Below are 19,297 nucleotides of genomic sequence, written 5' to 3'. Positions count from 1 at the left end.
AATTTTTGGTGCATGTGAATGAGAGAGGATGGCTCAGGGGCTCCAGACACCCCAGGCGTAGGAGGCTTCTCATAACAGTAACCCAGCAAGCTTGTAGCTCACTCATTGCAGTTTACCTGCCCCCCAAGCTCTCTTTTGGGCAGGAACTTTACAGCTATAGCCAAGTGTAGGCTCTACCAAGAGACAGGGAACCCTGTCGGGCATTGCAGTGAACACTGCCAGGCTCAGCAAGCACCACCCCAAGCTTTAAAACCAAAGGCTTCTAGGGTCCTGCCTGCCCATTTTTCCATCCTTACACAGAGGGACTTACTAATTTATTTTCCATATTGAATACTATCTACTGATTCCATTTATTGAGCTCTACAAAGTCAGATACAAAGACACATGTCAGGCGCCCTGAGACAGGACTACTGGAAGTATAATTCTATGATCAGAGAATATAAGCATGGCAGGTAAGGTACTTTATACATTAGCCATCCAAAGCACGCCATTGTGGGGGCCCACAGTTTCCTTCCCCCATCCCCCTTCCCCAGCCCCCCTCTCACTCCTCCCCTCTACCCCGCCCCACCTCTACTTTTAAAAGAGTCGTTCATTTTCATTGTTAGAAGTATCAGTTCTAGATGGTTTGAAAACCAACATTTCTGTAAACCACAACAGTTCCTTGGTAGAGGTATTCACCCCCACAATTCCAGTTAATCCAGTCACATGACAGTCATGTGAGGGGCTGCCTGCCTCTCCTCCTTTCCCTCCTGTCCCCTCCCTAGACAAAGCAATAGGGATGGTTAAAGAGAGTCCAGCAGCCCTCCTCCACGCTGTGCCCCTGTACCGACTGGAAGGATGATTCTTGCCGCGACCCTTACCCTTCTGTTTGCCTGTAAGAGGCGTATTTCCCGCTTGCTGCACCCTGCTTCCCTCTCTCTGACCTTCGGAAGCTTGCTCTCTGTCTCTACACACTTAGGTTTCAGTCATTCTCTGCCCGTGACTTTCATTCCTATCGTCTGTTGAGTCCCTCTGAGCTGGTCAGTGTCTGGGATGCAGACGCTACTATGGCCTCCTTTCTTCTTCACAGACAAGGATGTGCTGTGCATCACGCTGACCCAGAGCTCCACTGACCAGACAGTGGCAAGCGGCACTGAAGTAACACTGCTCTGCACGTACAATGCGGATTCTCCAAACCCAGATTTATTTTGGTATCGCAAAAGGCCAGACAGATCCTTCCAGTTCATCCTTTATAGGGACGACACTAGTTCCCATGATGCAGATTTTGTTCAAGGTCGATTTTCTGTGAAGCACAGCAAGGCCAACAGAACCTTCCATCTGGTGATCTCTCCAGTGAGCCTTGAAGACAGCGCTACTTATTACTGTGCCTCGGGGTATCACTGTGGTGCAGGTGCCCAGGGAGCCTGTACCCAAACCCCTGGAGCACAGTTTAGGAGTGCCCTCCCCATCCCCCTTCCACAGAAAGTCACATGCCAGGTTGTCAGGCATCTGGCACTCCCAAGTGACTAGGAACGAAAGGCCTGGCCACAGCCAGGAAAGACTCTGGCTTCCAAGGAGCACAGCACCTCTCACTCTGGGTTCAATGGGCCTTTGTCAATGGAGTCACTTGTGGTTGGCTATGGAGAACTACAGCTTGAGGAACTACCATATCTCAAGTCCATGCTGTTCCCCGTGAGGATATCAGAATGGTGTGCCAAGGACACCATTGTCAGCGTTTTTATCTCTGTGGTTGCCCAGTCATTACTGTGTATTAGTAGGCTTTCTCGTTGAGACTCCAAGTGGACTCTTAAACCCACCCCTATCTTCTTCTTTCTGCATCTTGATGTGCTATGTCATGTGCCCTAGGCACTCTCCGATGCTTCTATTTTAGTTATTTTATTTGGACAGCATTTCTCCCTGAAGATCATTTTGTGGAAGAACAGCCTGGCCAATTGTCTAAGAACCAAGAACGCCATTTTCTAAGGTGTCAAGTGTGGAGTTCAATGGTGTCCTAAGAGAAAACCATTTTCTCTTGAAAAATATTGGCCATGTGATGTCGAAGCAGATGCCCCTTCAGGCTCTGAGTCTTGGGCTCACCTTTGTCTACTTCTGTTAACATCTGTATCCTAGATATACCATTAAAGTTATTAGATACAGACTCGGGGATGGGAGAGCCCAGATGTGAGGAACAGTCTCCTCATCTCACAGCTGGTTCACGACAGCTAGGAATGCATGCTGTATTTCTAGCACTTGTTGCAGCTACGTGCTAGGAGGCGTTGTCAAAATGAATTTGGGAGGGGGTTTGTGTGCACTTCAGACACAGTAAGCGAAAAGTAGCCTCAATGTGGAGCAACAGGGGGTGATGTGAGGGAGTCACAGGATGTGGTTCCCCGCTCCTGCCTTCTGTCTTCACACACACACACACACACACACACACACACACACACACACACACACACACACACACACACACGAGAGAGAGAGAGAGAGAGAGAGAGAGAGAGAGAGAGAGAGAGAGAGAGAGAGAGAGAGAGAGAGAGAGAAACAATTTCAGGGATGCAGAGGACCACTGAGAGGGAGTGGGAATGTGAGAGTAATGGAGGTGGTGGTGGATCTGAACGAGATATGATGACATACCAGTAAGAAAATCTTACCATCAAAGTTGTTACTCATATACTAACTAAAATATTAATTTAAAGTTTTTGGAGGCTCATTTTGGTGGGCGAAATTCATCGTCCTGCTATGCTATGCTAGGTTTTATTTTTCCTGGCATGGCGGGTCAGAGTTGTCTCATTTGTTGCTGACAAGAGGCAGTTCTGAAGCTCAGTGTCGTGACATTTAGAGTGACACATCATTCTCATTTTGGTGATACAGGGAGCCCCTGGGACAGTAACTTTGGGCTGTCAGTCTTGAGACCTTGGTTTCGTTTCCAGCCATATCTCTGCCTCACCGAATGACTTTTGACAAAGTATAATCAATTTTTTTTTCAGGTGGAGGGGAGGGCAGGCTGGGCAAACGTTTTTGTTCTGCTTGGAAAAAAGAGGATGCAATCTTTTCTAACACCTTCGGAATAGCATTTGGATGCTGCAGGGTGGCAGAAGACATCCCAGGCAAAGGGTGGCTTGCTTGGTTGCTTTTCCCTGGGTGGACCCAGCTTATCCATTTAGGTTTGCCTGAACCCAGTGACACACAGCATCATCCCATCCCTTGGTTTGGAGGCTGTGGTTGATGGTAGCTAGGGAATTGGCAGTGATAATTGCTCTTTCAAACATCACACCATGACCCCTGCTTTATACTTCTCATAGGAACTGAGGGAACCACGGTATTGAGTTGTTAGGGCCTGTTAGTGGGTGTGTCAAAAAGCTGTGGCCTTGCTGAGCTGGGGTTAGCAGAGCTGAACACCACACTGAAGGTGTTGCTGTTGTTGTAATAGCAGCAGGAAACCAGGGCCCAGTTCCCTAGACAGAATGGAATGCCAGAAGCACAGGAAGCTGTGATGTGACTGACACGCTCAGCCTGGCTTCCAGGACACTAATAGCTCTGAGCATCATTCTCCCCTGGTAGTCACTTCACACTGAGTGAAGCCAGAGGTGAACGGCTTAATAAATGCAAGAGAGGCAGGCCCGAGAAGAAAGGCAGAGGGCATCAGCAGCAAAGACTGAGGGGAAAGGATCTGTGCCCAGTAATGTCAAAAGCCAGGCTGGCAGGCAAAGACAATGCAAGCACCATTTTTACTGGGAGAGGGGGGGGGGGCGGGTCACATCCCTACTCCTGCTTCCAAAACACTTGCACAGTGAGTTGTTTGCAGGCCGGGCACAGGTATTAATTCTGTACTCTCTGCATTGTGCCTGGGACTCAGCTGGTTTGTGCAGACAAAGTCAGTTCACAGAATGAGTGTCCTTCCTTTCGGTATTTTACTTTCATCTTTGGTAATAGAGTGGAGAATAATTAGATGCGATCTTAGAAGCTTTATTGTCTGCTTGGAGAGCATTAAGGAAGCCAAGTGTGAGTTTGTTTGTAAAGTATTAGGAGAAACAGAAAGTGCTAAAATTGTTCACACCGTAGTGCTGCTAGGAAAACTCTCCTGTGTGACTATTGGAGTAAATACAAAGGGGGGGGGGCTGGGCCATGCTCGCCTCAGGAGAGGAGGAGGGGGCTCTGGCTAGGGATGAGTTGAGTACAGCTTTCCATGTTTAGCTAAAAAGATACGGGTTCTCTCTCTCAAGATTATTTCCTCCTGGATAATGAAGCTGGTCCCCACTTCCTAGTTCTGGGTAAATGAAGAAGGATGAAACACCATTTTCAAAGTATACCAATTATGGGGGCAAAATAAAATGGATCTGTTTTCATAACTTCCCATGCCTTTATAAAGCAGCAGGTAAAGCCGGGGGTCCCGAGGGCTTTTGCTTTTCTTCTAGACTGGAGGATTAGCTAGGCTTGTTGCTGTCACAGAAAAGCTGGTTTTGTTAGCAGCTGTTTAAATGTGGTGGTGAAGGGTCAGTCTGAAGCACTGAGAAGTTGGAAGCCTGGGATATAGCATCTTTCTAAGCTTTTGATTTCTTTCAGGAACCGTAGTCTCCTCATGTCAGCCCACCTGTAAATAAAGGAAAGTTTTATACAATCACAGACTCTGAAACTGGAAAGAGGGAGCGGTGGTATCATTTTGGGAAGGCTGGTGTCTACTGTGCGGTACCATTCCAGACATCATTAATCAATTGCGGAACATGACACTGCTAACATGGCAGGGGTTCTGCTGGTCAGTATAGTAATCAGACTTGTTTGCTTTCTTGTAGTCATTCTTAAACCCAAGCCCAGAGAGGGTAAGCAAACTGGCCGAGGTATCCAGGAGCTAGTCACAGGTCAGGACTAAAGATTGGTCTTCTGATGCCTAGGGTAACATTCTTTTTACTGCTGTGACCTCTGAACTGCAAGTAAAGTTAACAGGCAGGGTTAGATACCCATTTGGAAATGAGTGGCTATACTTATAGATCAGTTTAACCCTTAAAATGTAGGCTCATTCCTCGAACATGAATTGATGAACATTTGGCTGTACTGGGGAAGATAAGGGAGAGGAGTTTTTATTTATTTTATTTTATTTTATTTTATTTTATTTTATTTTATTTTATTTTATTTTATTTTATTTTATTTTATTTTATTTTATTTTATTTATGCTTATGGGTGTTTAGTCTACATGTATGTCTGTGAACCAAGTGTTTGTAGTGGTTTTGGAGACCAGAAGAGGACGTTAGATCCCTGGAACTTGAGTTATAGATGGTTGTGAGTTGCAAATTGAACTCTGGTTCTCTAGAAGAGTAGCCACTGCTCTTAGCCACTGAGCCATCTCTCCATTCCCCCAGAGAAAGGCTTTATAGGCAAGCCTAAGTTTCTCTCTCTTTCTCTCTCTCTCTCTCTTTCTCTTTCTCTTTCTCTTTGTCTCTCCTTTCCTTCCTCCCTCACTTTCTTTACTCTTCTCTTCTCTTCTTTCCTTTCCTTTCCTTTTTCTTTTCATTTTCCTTTTTTTGTTTTGAAATAATATCTTGTTAATGTAGTCCTGGCTGGCTTGGTATTGTATAGTTCAGGCTGGTCTTGAACTCACATTAATCCTCTTGCTTCAGCTTCCAAACTGTTAGAAGTCTAGGAGTGTTTCACCACACTTGCCTTATTATTATCATTTTAACCTTCTTTACAATTTATAACATAATTAGGGTGAAGCTGGGAATATGAAGTGACCAATTCTTACCTTAAAAGAATAACTTAACAGTCAAGAGAAAATTGATGGCAATGGTCTTGGCAAACAGCAGTCGTAGGCCCAGCACCGTGAGGGACATCATGTTTACCTTCTCAGTGTGAACTGTGACTGAATGAAAGGAAGAACAGTGGAGTCAGGGGAGACCAAATTTCTCTCTACAGTGTCAACAACTCTCACAGCTCCTCAGCTCCACACCACCATGGTTCTTCCTGGCCTGCACACCCAGTGTGGTCCCAGACAGCACTCAGAGCCCCCAGGCTCCCGTGCCCACCCAGGCAGGCCAGTCTGGGAAACACTGGCTCATAGCCTGGCAAGCCCTGCTGGGACAGGGGCCAAGGGAACCAGCTGGACTGTGTGTGTGTGTGTGTGTGTGTGTGTGTGTGTGTGTGTGTGTGTGTGTTTTCTTTTGAATCTGATGCTTTCAGATCCCAGGTGACAACAATAGAATTTGTTTTAATCTTGATTTGAACTAACCTCTTGGGCCATAGCAAGGCTCTGAAATTTGTGTGTCATTTTCAGGTTCTGGTAGTTTTTCATTATCTGGAAGAAACAACAGTGATCAAGATATTGATGACAATGAAGAAGCCAAAGGAGACTCTAGGTCGGTAAGCTGAGGGCAAGAGGCTCGCACAGTTGTTTATTCAGACAGGATTCCTTAGGCTTGGGACCTTTTTGGCATCCTCAGTACAGCATCAAGATGCTCTATAATTTGTAGGCAGGACAAAGCTTTTCAATTTTTTGATGAGACAGCCACCCTTGTGGAATTTTGGCCTTTGTGTTGGACTAAATGATACCCTTGATGCCACACATTTGTATGAAAAGGACAGTGGTTGGTGAAGATGAGAGGTGGGGATTAAAAAAGAGGAGAGATGCAAAGCATTTCACATCATTATTAATAATTATTATTATTATTTACTAGCACAATGCTAAACCAAAAGTTATCCACCCCGAGTTCATATTGCTCACTTCTCTTTCCTCTGGCTTGCCCATCTTAGCTTCAGGTCTTTAAGCTAGATACTTTTTTATTTAAGACAGAGTTTCTTTGTATAGCCCTGGCTGTTCTGGAACTCACTCTGTAGACCAGGCTGGCCTCGAACTCAGAAATCTACCTGCCTCTGCCTCCCAAGTGCTGGGATTAAAGGCGTGCGCCACCACCGACCGGCTTTAAGCTAGATACTTACTGAAAGAATTTGCATATGGTTCAAAGTCAGTCGAGTGCACAGTTTCACTGTTGTGCTGAACTGAACATGTCACTGAATTCGAATCTCCATACTGACCAAGCTTGACAGCACTGTACTTCCCGCTGGGGGAGATGACTATAGCAGGGTCGAATTCCACAATCTTCTTGGATGATCTGAGACTTATAGTCACCTCTTTAGGGTAGAAATCTTTCACCAGACAAGCAACATTTGTTCCATTTTTCATGATGAAAACAGATGGTTTGGCCGGAGGCTGGCTTTCTGAAAATATAGTCAATTGAGATGATAGTTTGCAGTCCAATGAGAATTAAACAGGCGTTGGCTAGAATCTAGAACATTCTATATATTGTTAGTAGTATTGTACCCTTGATAGCATTTCATGGAAGTATGGACAAGGTGAGAAGAAAGAAGAGGCAGTTAGTTTGACTTCTAGTAAGGAGCTGAAATGAGATAGGGTTGGAGGAGGGTTGGGGTGTAACAACTACAGAGAAATTTCTAGAACTGAGGATCTAGTATTGGCCTTGGGAGTGATCCCTGGCACTGCATAAACCCATCATACTTTGGTATAACACATGTTGCAGTATGGAGGTAGAGGCAAGAGGAAAAGGAGTTCTAGGTTATCCTTGAGTACCAGTCCAGCCTCAGCTGCATGATACCCTGCCTCAAACCAAACCAAACTAAATCAAAATCAAAAGCAACAACCTCAAAAGACTGGGGGGATAGCTCAGCTGGTAAATGCTTGCTCTGTAAGCATGAGAACATGAGTATGATTTCTAAAGCCTACATGAAAATACAGCACATGGTGACCTGTGCTTGTAATCTCAGCATTGGGAAGGCATTTTCTAAGACAAAAAAATCCTCAGGGCCTGCTGGTCAGCCCGTCTAGCCTCACTGTTTAGTTTGTGTTTTGAGAATGCCAAGCCAAGGAGAGACTATGTCTCATATGCTGTAGATAGTATTTCTGAGGATTATATTCAATTTCGTTCTTTGGTTTCAGTGTGCTCCTATTTTGCACTATGCCAATTAAAAGCACAGACTTCTAAAAAGATCTGCATAGTCAACTCAAACTGGAGGATGGCAATGTTGAAGCTATAATAGGGTGTTTTTCCTGTTTTATAGACTGGAAGAGATCCTACTGAAAGTTAATGGTAGATTTATCTCCATTTGGGTGAATCTGATTCTTATTTAAGGGCCGGACTACAATTTTATTTGAGTAATTTTTGTTTATGTTTGTTTGATATAATTTTATATGTATTCCAGGATGTATTTAAACTCTTTTTTAAAAAAAGAATTATTAAAAACAAGAAAGTAATCTTCTTTCAACAAACTCAAAAGAAGATAGCCACACAAACATAAAAATAACATAAAAAATAACAGGCAGCAGCAATCACTATTTCTTAATATCTCTTAAAATTAATGGACTCAATTCCCCAATTAAAAAAAAACATAGGAAAACAGACTGAATACATAAAGACGACCCAGTATTTTGCTGCATATAGGAAACGCACCTCAGTGTCAAAGACAGACACTACCTCAGAGTAAAGGGCTGGAAAACAGTTTTCCAAGCAAATGGTCCCAAGAAGCAAGCTGGAGTAGAAATTCTAATATCGAATAAAATTAACTTTCAACCAAAAGTTATCAAAAAAGACAAAGAGGGGGCACTTCATACTCATCAAAGGTAAAATCTACCAAGAACTTTCAATTCTGGACATCTATGCTCCAAATGCAAGGGCACCTACATTCATAGAAGAAACTTTACTAAAGCTCAAAGCACACATTGCACCTCACACAATAATAGTGGGAGAATTCAACACCCCACTCTCATCAATGGGCAGATAGATCATGGAAACACAAACTAAACAGAGACACATCGAAACTAAAAGAAGTTATGAACCAAATGGATTTAACAGATATCTATAGAACATTTCATCTTAAAACAAAAGAATATACCTTCTTCTCAGCACCTCAAGGTACCTTCTTCAAAATTGACCATTTAATTGGTCACAAAACAGGCCTCAACAGATACAAGAAGATTGAAATAATCCCATGCATTCTATCAGATCACCATGGACTAAGGCTGGTCTTCAATAGCAACAAAAACAACAGAAAGCCCATGTACACATGGAAGCCGAACAAAGCCCTACTCAATGATAACTTAGTCAAGGAAGAAATGAAGAAAGAAATTAAAGACTTTTTACAATTTAATGAAAATAAAGGCACAACATACCCAAACTTATGGGATACAATGAAAGCAGTGCTAAGAGGAAAACTCAGCTCTGAGTGCCTTCAAAAAGAATCTGGAGAAAGCACACACTAGCAGCTTGACAACACACCTGAAAGCTCTAGAACAAAAGGAAGCAAATTCACCCAAGAGGAGTAGACAGCAGGAAATAATCAAACTTGGCTGAACTCAACCAAGTGGAAAAAAAAAAGAACTATACAAAGAATCAACAAAACCAGGAGCTGGTTCTTTGAGAAAATCAACAAGATAGATAAACCCTTAGCCAGACTAACCAAAGGGCACAGGGACAGTATCCAAATTAACAGAATCAGAAATGAAAAGGGAGATATAACAACAGAAACTGAGGAAATTTTAAAAAAGTCATCAGATCCTACTACAAAAGCCTATATTCAACAAAACTGGAAAAGATGGATGAAATGGACAATTTTCTAGACAGATTCCAAATACCTAAGTTAAATCGGGATCAGATAAACCATCTAAACAGTTCCATATCACCTAAAGAAATAGAAGCAGTCATTAAAAGTCTCCTAACCAAAAAAAAAAAAAAAAAAGGCCAGGACCAGATGGTTTTAGTGCAGAACTCTATCAGACCTTCAAAGAAGACCTAATACCAATACTCTTCAAACTATTCCACAAAATAGGAACAGGAGGAACACTACCCAAATCATTCTATGAAGCCACATTTACACCTCCTATTCTCCCTTGGAGATGGAACAGTTTCTGTCTAATCAGGAATCTGTCACAATTTCCTTTCAGAAAAGACTTCATAAGAGATTTTTTCCACTTCTATCATGTTTAGTGTTCCAAATAGATTTTAAAAACTGGTTGAGTACATATTACTTTTAGCTTCAGAAGATATCATGTATATTAAAGAGGCACTTAGCTATTATAAATTATTTTGATGACTTAAAATGTCAATACTGAGTTGTATATTTTAAAATAAATTTTATTAGTTTAATAAAAAATGATGTAAAAAAAGAATTATTTATTTGTTTTATGTAATAAGTACACTGTAGCTATCTTCAGACACATCAGAAAGAGGGCATTGTATCCTATTACAGATGGTTGTGAGCCACCATGTGGTTGAAGGGAATCGAAATCAGGGCCTCTTGAAAGAGCATTCAGAGCTCTTAACCACCTAGCCAATTCTCCAGCCTCTGCATTCAAACTCTTAATCCTTTTGTCTCAGTCTCCTAAGTGCTGAGATTACAGGTTTTTGCTATTTTCTTTGAGTTGTTTCTTTTGAGACAGGGTGTCATGCATCCCAGACTGGCTTTGAACTTGCTATATAGACAAGGATGAACTTGATCATGTGATTCTACTGTTTTCATCTCCTGAGCACTAGGATTGTAGGCACACACCGTCAGAGGATAACAACTACCATTCTCAGAAAGTACTTGTAGATATAAAACCAGCTAAGCCCATTTCTTGTTTTATTCTAAAAGGGGCTATGGAATGAATGCTGGTCCCAGAATTGGCTCCTCTACCTGCCTCCTCTTCTTTCACACCTTGCTTGGAACAGAATATACCACTAATCTAGGTATGCACCTTTTCCCCCTTTCTTGAAAACTAGAAATCTTGATGCTTTGAGAAAGACAACTGCCTGATGGAAGTTCCTGCTTCTGCATTATCTTCAAATAACTGCGAAGGCAAGGAGCCTTGTTTTACATTCAACAAGGAATGACAACTGACCCTTGAACAGATTTCTAACCATTTGTTTCTTTTTTTACTTTCAACAGTAACTTTCCTTGTTTACTAAAAAAGCATTAGTTGGGCTTGGCTTGTTGGTATCAAATGAAAACTATGTTGAATTACAATGTACAGCTTATCTCTTATGGTTTATGGTCAAGGTAGCAGGTTCTTCCTTAACAGAAAATCTTGGTAATGTACATGCAAGAAGAAGCAGATTGATGTTTTAAATGCTTTATCCAGAGTCTAGGTTTGAGTTTTAGTGATGGGGTCCATGATAGTGAAACTATAACCAAATCAGTTGGCCAGACTGGTTGAGGGGAGTGACTGTTGATGAGAAGGTGCCTGCTGCTCTCCACAGTAGAACTGGATCAGGGCAGATCAGGGATATCCTAAGAGAACAAGCTGTTCAGAGAAGGCTTCCTCATGAGTACATTATAATTCTCCAGTTTTTCTCCACCGAGAAGCTCAACTGAAAGATTGGGATCTGTTCTGGTACTCAGGGCAGAAGGCTAATTCCTAAGATTCTGTTTTGGCTTTCGACAAGATTGGCTTTCTTTTCTTTCTTTCTTTTTACAAAGGGTTTCTTAGAATTATCTGCTCTCAACCCTCCTGAGAAAACCTTAGGTTTTTAGTCTTCTTACACACTGAAGCTGCTGCCAGCAAAACTGATAACCCCAGCATTAACGGCTGGAAACCACAAGTCTTCATCACTTGCCTCTCCTTTCAGAAGCCCTGCTATCTCTTGTTCATTATCTTGTTTGTGGCTAGGCATGTATTTTGCGGTTGATTTTTCAAGAGAGTTAGGAGTTAGAAATTTGTTCAAACAAAACAAAACAAAACAAAACAAGCCCACCAAACTAACCAAAGCCAACTCAAAACCCCTACCTTATCGGTTACTCAGGAGTATGATCCAGTCTGAGTAAGTTGGTCACTGAAGGCTTGCTTGGATTTTTGCTGAGACAGGGTCTCACTAAGTAGTTAAAGCAAACTTCACACTCTCAATTCTCCTGCCTCAGCTTCCTGAGTGCCAATAGTACAGTATGTGGTTCCGGGCCCAGCCGCTTGTGTGATTTTTAAAATCTAAACTCGCTAAGAAGCGATCATCAATAATCATCTTAAGCTAGGGAAATAATTTCTGAAAATATGAATATTATAACATAACTGGCAAGATGAATGTTTGAAGAGGTTCATTCATGTATATGCTGAGCCTTGAAAGTATTAGTCAGGTTTTCAAATTGAACATAGTGCATTGATTTAATAAAACGTTTTCTCAGTCTCTCTCTCTAAGTTAAGATCCATATGTTTAAAACAATCGAAGGAAAAGTTTACCCAATCAATTCACTGGCATCTGGTTGTCATGCTAACTAAAGAAAACAGAATCTGGCTTAAGTTGGACCTTCCTTTTTAAATAAGTAGAATGTACTCCATGTAGTTGTCCTATGGAACTTAGTTTATTCTGTATTTGATTTAAACAAATATTTGAAGATAAGATTTAAGTGAAAAATTTCAGTGTTTATCTTTTGAGAACAGTCTCGTGTTATTCCACAAATATAACTATATTTCAATGCTTTTCCAGGCATATTTGCTTGGACAATACCACTTAGTTTTCAGACCTTCTCCTCTTATGAGCACTCATATAATGCTAAAATTACCTGCTGGGAACCAACACAAAGAGAAGACAACATCCTTTCTAAATGCTCTTTATGACTTACAAACTTAGATATTATCCATGGTAGAACCACATAGAGCATTACCACATAGAGAAGAGAAGGATTACTGTTTCTCTAAGAATTGTGACATCTAGAAGAAACGTCACTTGGAATTTCAAGGCTCTTTGCCGGTGTGGAATTGCACTTAAGCCCCGAAGTTTGTTCTACCTGGTTGTGCTGACTTGGCTAACCACCTGTCTCTGAAGCCTTCTGAGCTGTAGGAGATTTGTGCTCTGTAAGGAGGCATGCAGACACGTTAGCTCAGCCGAAGGTATGTGCAGGAAGCGAACAATTTCCTGGGGAGTCTGAGCCCAAGCACCCCCTATGACTGCCTCCCTTCCCCTTAGGTGATACATTTATTAGTGTAATTTAAAAAAGATTTCTTTGAACTTTCTAGCTTGATCTGTAGATTTAAGAAATAAAAAGGACTAGAGTTTTAATAGCTATATATTTGAAAATAAAAGTAGTACACAGAAGCATGTTAGGAATTCAGCATCTTCACATCTGTCTCACTCTAACTCTGAGATGCAAGTGAATCTACTAGTAATAATTTGTAATATAAAATGGATGGTAGCTCTAGTTCCAGGATTCAAATTATCCATAGAAATATAGAAAAAAAAAAACAACTTACGGGGCTCCACAAAGAGCTCTATGCCAGTTCCAAAAAACATCTGTCGGGTGTCCCAGGAGCACGTTATAATCTTGCTTTGCAGATAACCAGTCTGGGACCAGCCCTGGGCCTGGGTTTCAACATCTGTGTCTTGCCTTTTAGGCTGCAACTCAGCCTATAGAGGCTACAATTCAGAGAATTGCAAAGTTGTCCTTGATGATTCAGGAGGCCAAGCACACAGCATGTCCTTTTCTTTTGAAGCTGATAGCTGAATGTTTGGATAGGAAAGTGAGCACAGAGTCTCCATCTAAGAGATGAGGGAACAGGGCTGAAGCAAAGCAAGAGAGGGTGACAGAGAGCTGACTTCAAGATGCAAGATTTAACTCCCAATTTATTTGAGAAGGCTGTCAAGAAAAACACAGTAGCTGGATACAGAGATAGAATATTAAATTTCTTACTGACTGAAAGGCAAGGCGAGGAGACCTTAGAAACATCGTCTTGAGACAGCCGGCCACCTTCCTGGTGAGAGCACGGGGGTCTGCCTGGCCTGAGAGGTTTGTGGCACAGGCGCCGGTGGGAGCCTTCTTGGCTCCGGGACTCCGCGGAGGGCAGGCTGCACGGGTGACCGTGTGGAATACAGAGTGCCAGCTGTTTCTGGGACGGGCGAGAGAGTCGCAGAGCTTCTGGGCGGCGCCATCTTTAGCTCCAGACAGCCGGCCACCTTCCTGGTGAGAGCACGGGGGTCTGCCTGGCCTGAGAGGTTTGTGGCACAGGCGCCGGCGGGAGCCTTCTTGGCTCCGGGACTCCGCGGAGGGCAGGCTGCACGGGTGACCGTGTGGAATACAGAGTGCCAGCTGTTTCTGGGACGGGCGAGAGAGTCGCAGAGCTTCTGGGCGGCGCCATCTTCAGCTCCAGACAGCCGGCCACCTTCCTGGTGAGAGCACGGGGGTCTGCCTGGCCTGAGAGGTTTGTGGCACAGGCGCCGGCGGGAGCCTTCTTGGCTCCGGGACTCCGCGGAGGGCAGGCTGCACGGGTGACCGTGTGGAATACAGAGTGCCAGCTGTTTCTGGGACGGGCGAGAGAGTCGCAGAGATTCTGGGGCGGCACCATCCTCAGCTCCAGACAACCAGCCACCTTCCCGGCAAGAGCCACAGAGCTTCTGAGGCTGCGACATCTTCGACTCCAGACAACTGGCCACCTTCCTGGCCAAAGCAACACAGCTTCTGGGAAAGATCCTGTTTTGGGCCTTCACCTTCAGCCAGGAGGAGGTCCAAACACCAGATAACTGTACACCTTCCCTGAGAGAGGAGAGCTTGCCTACAGAGACTGCTCTGACCACTGAAACTCAGAGAAGAGAGCTTGTCTCCCACGCCTGCTGATAGAGGGTAACAAAATCAACAGAGGAACAATCTTTTAACAAAGACAACTATAACAACTAACTCCAGAGATTGCCAGATGGCGAAAGGTAAACGTAAGAATCCTACTAACAGAAGCCAGGACCACTCACCATCATCAGAACCCAGAACGCCCACTTCGCCCAATCCAGGACACCCTAACACACCTGAAAAGGTAGACCTGGATTTAAAAGCATATCTCATGATGATGGTAGAGGACATAAAGAAGGAATTCAACAACTCACTTAAAGAAATACAGGAGAACACTGCTAAAGAGTTACAAGTCCTTAAAGAAAAACAGGAAAACACTGCTAAAGAGTTACAAGTCCTTAAAGAAAAACAGGAAAACACAACCAAACAGGTAGAAGTCCTTATAGAAAAACAGGAAAACACATCCAAACAGGTGATGGAAATGAACAAAACCATACTAGACCTAAAAAGGGAAGTAGACACAATAAAGAAAACCCAAAGTGAGGCGACGCTGGAGATAGAAACCCTAGGAAAGAAATCTGGAACCATAGATGCCAGCATCAGCAACAGAATACAAGAGATGGAAGAGAGAATCTCAGGTGCAGAAGACTCCATAGAGAACATCGGCACAACAATCAAAGAAAATGGAAAATGCAAAAAGATCCTAACTCAAAACATCCAGGAAATCCAGGACACAATGAGAAGACCAAACCTACGGATAATAGGAGTGGATGAGAATGAAGATTTTCAACTCAAAGGACCAGCAAACATCTTCAACAAAATTATTGAAGAAAACTTCCCAAATCTAAAGAAAGAGATGCCCATGAACATACAAGAAGCCTACAGAACTCCAAATAGACTGGACCAGAAAAGAAATTCCTCCCGACACATAATAATCAGAACACCAAATGCACTAAATAAAGATAGAATACTAAAAGCAGTAAGGGAAAAAGGTCAAGTAACATATAAAGGCAAGCCTATCAGAATTACACCAGATTTTTCACCAGAGACTATGAAAGCCAGAAGAGCCTGGTCAGATGTTATACAGACACTAAGAGAACATAAATGCCAGCCCAGGCTACTATACCCAGCCAAACTCTCAATTACCATAGATGGAGAAACCAAAGTATTCCACGACAAAACTAAATTCACCCATTATCTCTCCACGAATCCAGCCCTTCAAAGGTTAATAACAGAAAAAAACCAATACAAGGACGGGAACCACGCCCTAGAAAAAACAAGAAGATAATCCATCAACAAACCTAAAAGAAGACAACCACAAGAACAGAATGCCAACTTTAACAACAAAAATAACAGGAAGCCACAATTACCTTTCCTTAATATCTCTTAATATCAATGGACTCAATTCCCCAATAAAAAGACATAGACTAACAGACTGGCTACACAAACAGGACCCAACATTCTGCTGCTTACAGGAAACCCATCTCAGGGAAAAAGACAGACACTACCTCAGAGTGAAAGGCTGGAAAACAATTTTCCAAGCAAATGGTCTGAAGAAACAGGCTGGAGTAGCCATTCTAATATCGGATAAAATCGACTTCCAACCCAAAGTTATCAAAAAAGACAAGGAGGGACACTTCATACTCATCAAAGGTAAAATCCTCCAAGAGGAACTCTCAATTCTGAATATCTACGCTCCAAATGCAAGGGCAGCCACATTCATTAAAGACACTTTAGTAAAGCTCAAAGCACACATTGCACCTCACACAATAATAGTGGGAGACCTCAACACACCACTTTCATCAATGGACAGATCGTGGAAACAGAAACTAAACAGGGACACAGTGAAACTAACAGAAGTTATGAAACAAATGGACCTGACAGATATCTACAGAATATTTAATCCTAAAACAAAAGGATACACCTTCTTCTCAGCACCTCACGGGACCTGCTCCAAAATTGACCATATAATTGGTCACAAAATAAGCCTCAACAGATACAAAAATATTGAAATTGTCCCATGTATCCTATCAGACCACCATGGCCTAAGACTGATCTTCAATAACAACATTAAGAATGGAAAGCCAACATTCACGTGGAAACTGAACAACACTCTTCTCAATGATACCTTGGTCAAGGAAGGAATAAAGAAAGAAATTAAAGACTTTTTAGAGTTTAATGAAAATGAAGCCACAACGTACCCAAACCTTTGGGACACAATGAAAGCATTTCTAAGAGGGAAACTCATAGCTCTGAGTACCTCCAAGAAGAAACGGGAGAGAGCACATACTAGCAGCTTGACAACACATCTAAAAGCTCTAGAAAAAAAGGAAGCAAATTCACCCAAGAGGAGTAGACGGCAGGAAATAATCAAACTCAGGGGTGAAATTAACCAAGTGGAAACAAGAAGAACTATTCAAAGAATTAACCAAACGAGGAGTTGGTTCTTTGAGAAAATCAACAAGATAGATAAACCCTTAGCTAGACTCACGAGAGGGCAAAGGGACAAAATCCTAATCAACAAAATCAGAAATGAAAAGGGAGACATAACAACAGATCCTGAAGAAATCCAAAACACCATCAGATCCTTCTACAAAAGCTTATACTCAACAAAACTGGAAAACCTGGACGAAATGGACAAATTTCTGGACAGATACCAGGTACCAAAGTTGAATCAGGATCAAGTTGACCTTCTAAACAGTCCCATATCCCCTAAAGAAATAGAAGCAGTTATTAATAGTCTCCCAACCAAAAAAAGCCCAGGACCAGATGGGTTTAGTGCAGAGTTCTATCAGACCTTCAAAGAAGATCTAATTCCAGTTCTGCACAAACTATTTCACAAGATAGAAGTAGAAGGTACTCTACCCAACTCATTTTATGAAGCCACTATTACTCTGATACCTAAACCACAGAAAGATCCAACAAAGATAGAGAACTTCAGACCAATTTCTCTTATGAATATCGATGCAAAAATCCTTAATAAAATTCTCGCTAACCGAATCCAAGAACACATTAAAGAAATCATCCATCCTGACCAAGTAGGTTTTATTCCAGGGATGCAGGGATGGTTTAATATACGAAAATCCATCAATGTAATCCATTATATAAACAAACTCAAAGACAAAAACCACATGATCATCTCGTTAGATGCAGAAAAAGCATTTGACAAGATCCAACACCCATTCATGATAAAAGTTTTGGAAAGATCAGGAATTCAAGGCCCATACCTAAACATAATAAAAGCAATCTACAGCAAACCAGTAGCCAACATCAAAGTAAATGGAGAGAAGCTGGAAGCAATCCCACTAAAATCAGGGACTAGACAAGGCTGCCCACTTTCTCCCTACCTTTTCAACATAGTACTTGAAGTATTAGCCAGAGCAATTCGACAACAAAAGGAGATCAAGGGGATACAAATTGGAAAAGAGGAAGTCAAAATATCACTTTTTGCAGATGATATGATAGTATATATAAGTGACCCTAAAAATTCCACCAGAGAACTCCTAAACCTGATAAACAGCTTTGGTGAAGTAGCTGGATATAAAATTAACTCAAACAAGTCAATGGCCTTTCTCTACACAAAGAATAAACAGGCTGAGAAAGAAATTAGGGAAACAACACCGTTCTCAATAGTCACAAATAATATAAAATATCTCGGCGTGACTCTAACTAAGGAAGTAAAAGATCTGTATGATAAAAACTTCAAGTCTCTGAAGAAAGAAATTAAAGAAGATCTCAGAAGATGGAAAGATCTCCCATGCTCATGGATTGGCAGGATCAACATTGTAAAAATGGCTATCTTGCCAAAAGCAATCTACAGATTCAATGCAATCCCCATCAAAATTCCAACTCAATTCTTCAACGAATTAGAAGGAGCAATTTGCAAATTCATCTGGAATAACAAAAAACCTAGGATAGCAAAAACTCTTCTCAAGGATAAAAGAACCTCTGGTGGAATCACCATGCCTGACCTAAAGCTTTACTACAGGGCAATTGTGATAAAAACTGCATGGTAGTGGTATAGAGACAGACAAGTAGACCAATGGAATAGAATTGAAGACCCAGAAATGAACCCACACACCTATGGTCACTTGATCTTCGACAAGGGAGCTAAAACCATCCAGTGGAAGAAAGACAGCATTTTCAACAATTGGTGCTGGCACAACTGGTTGTTATCATGTAGAAGAATGCGAATCGATCCATACTTATCTCCTTGTACTAAGGTCAAATCTAAGTGGATCAAGGAACTTCACATAAAACCAGAGACACTGAAACTTATAGAGGAGAAAGTGGGGAAAAGCCTTGAAGATATGGGTACAGGGGAAAGATTCCTGAACAGAACAGCAATGGCTTGCTCTGTAAGATCGAGAATTGACAAATGGGACCTAATGAAACTCCAAAGTTTCTGCAAGGCAAAAGACACCGTCAATAGGACAAAAAGACCACCAACAGATTGGGAAAGGATCTTTACCTATCCTAAATCAGATAGGGGACTAATATCCAACATATATAAAGAACTCAAGAAGGTGGACTTCAGAAAATCAAATAACCCCATTAAAAAATGGGGCTCAGAACTGAACAAAGAATTCTCACCTGAGGAATACCGAATGGCAGAGAAGCACCTGAAAAAATGCTCAACATCCTTAATCATCAGGGAAATGCAAATCAAAACAACCCTGAGATTCCACCTCACACCAGTCAGAATGGCTAAGATCAAAAATTCAGGTGACAGCAGATGCTGGCGTGGATGTGGAGAAAGAGGAACACTCCTCCATTGTTGGTGGGATTGCAG

The 19,297-nt window shown here is 42.1% G+C and overlaps 3 gene segments (V, D, J or C) and 2 further genes; 1 reads left to right on the top strand and 4 right to left on the bottom strand.

The window, feature by feature from the left end:
* Tcra (T cell receptor alpha chain) overlaps nucleotides 1-19,297 on the bottom strand; it is a 1,796,232-nt gene that overhangs the window by 74,160 nt on the left and 1,702,775 nt on the right.
* Nucleotides 1-19,297, bottom strand: part of Tcrd (T cell receptor delta chain) — a 213,126-nt gene that overhangs the window by 9,160 nt on the left and 184,669 nt on the right.
* On the top strand, nucleotides 838-1,377 carry Trdv5 (T cell receptor delta variable 5). The segment is given in 2 exon segments: nucleotides 838-874; nucleotides 1,070-1,377. Coding segments are annotated over 2 exon segments (345 nt in total).
* Nucleotides 3,931-7,188, bottom strand: Trdc (T cell receptor delta, constant region). The segment is given in 4 exon segments: nucleotides 3,931-4,573; nucleotides 5,720-5,836; nucleotides 6,203-6,268; nucleotides 6,910-7,188. Coding segments are annotated over 4 exon segments (1,105 nt in total).
* Nucleotides 13,202-13,260, bottom strand: Trdj2 (T cell receptor delta joining 2). The segment is given in 1 exon segment: nucleotides 13,202-13,260. A coding segment is annotated over 1 exon segment (59 nt).

The sequence above is a fragment of the Mus musculus genome, chromosome 14 (genome assembly GCF_000001635.26).
Source record: "Mus musculus strain C57BL/6J chromosome 14, GRCm38.p6 C57BL/6J".
In the NCBI taxonomy this organism is placed as follows: Eukaryota; Metazoa; Chordata; class Mammalia; order Rodentia; family Muridae; genus Mus; species Mus musculus.
Note: the sequence above shows the minus strand (reverse complement) of the source record. Positions and strands in the feature narration are given on the sequence as shown.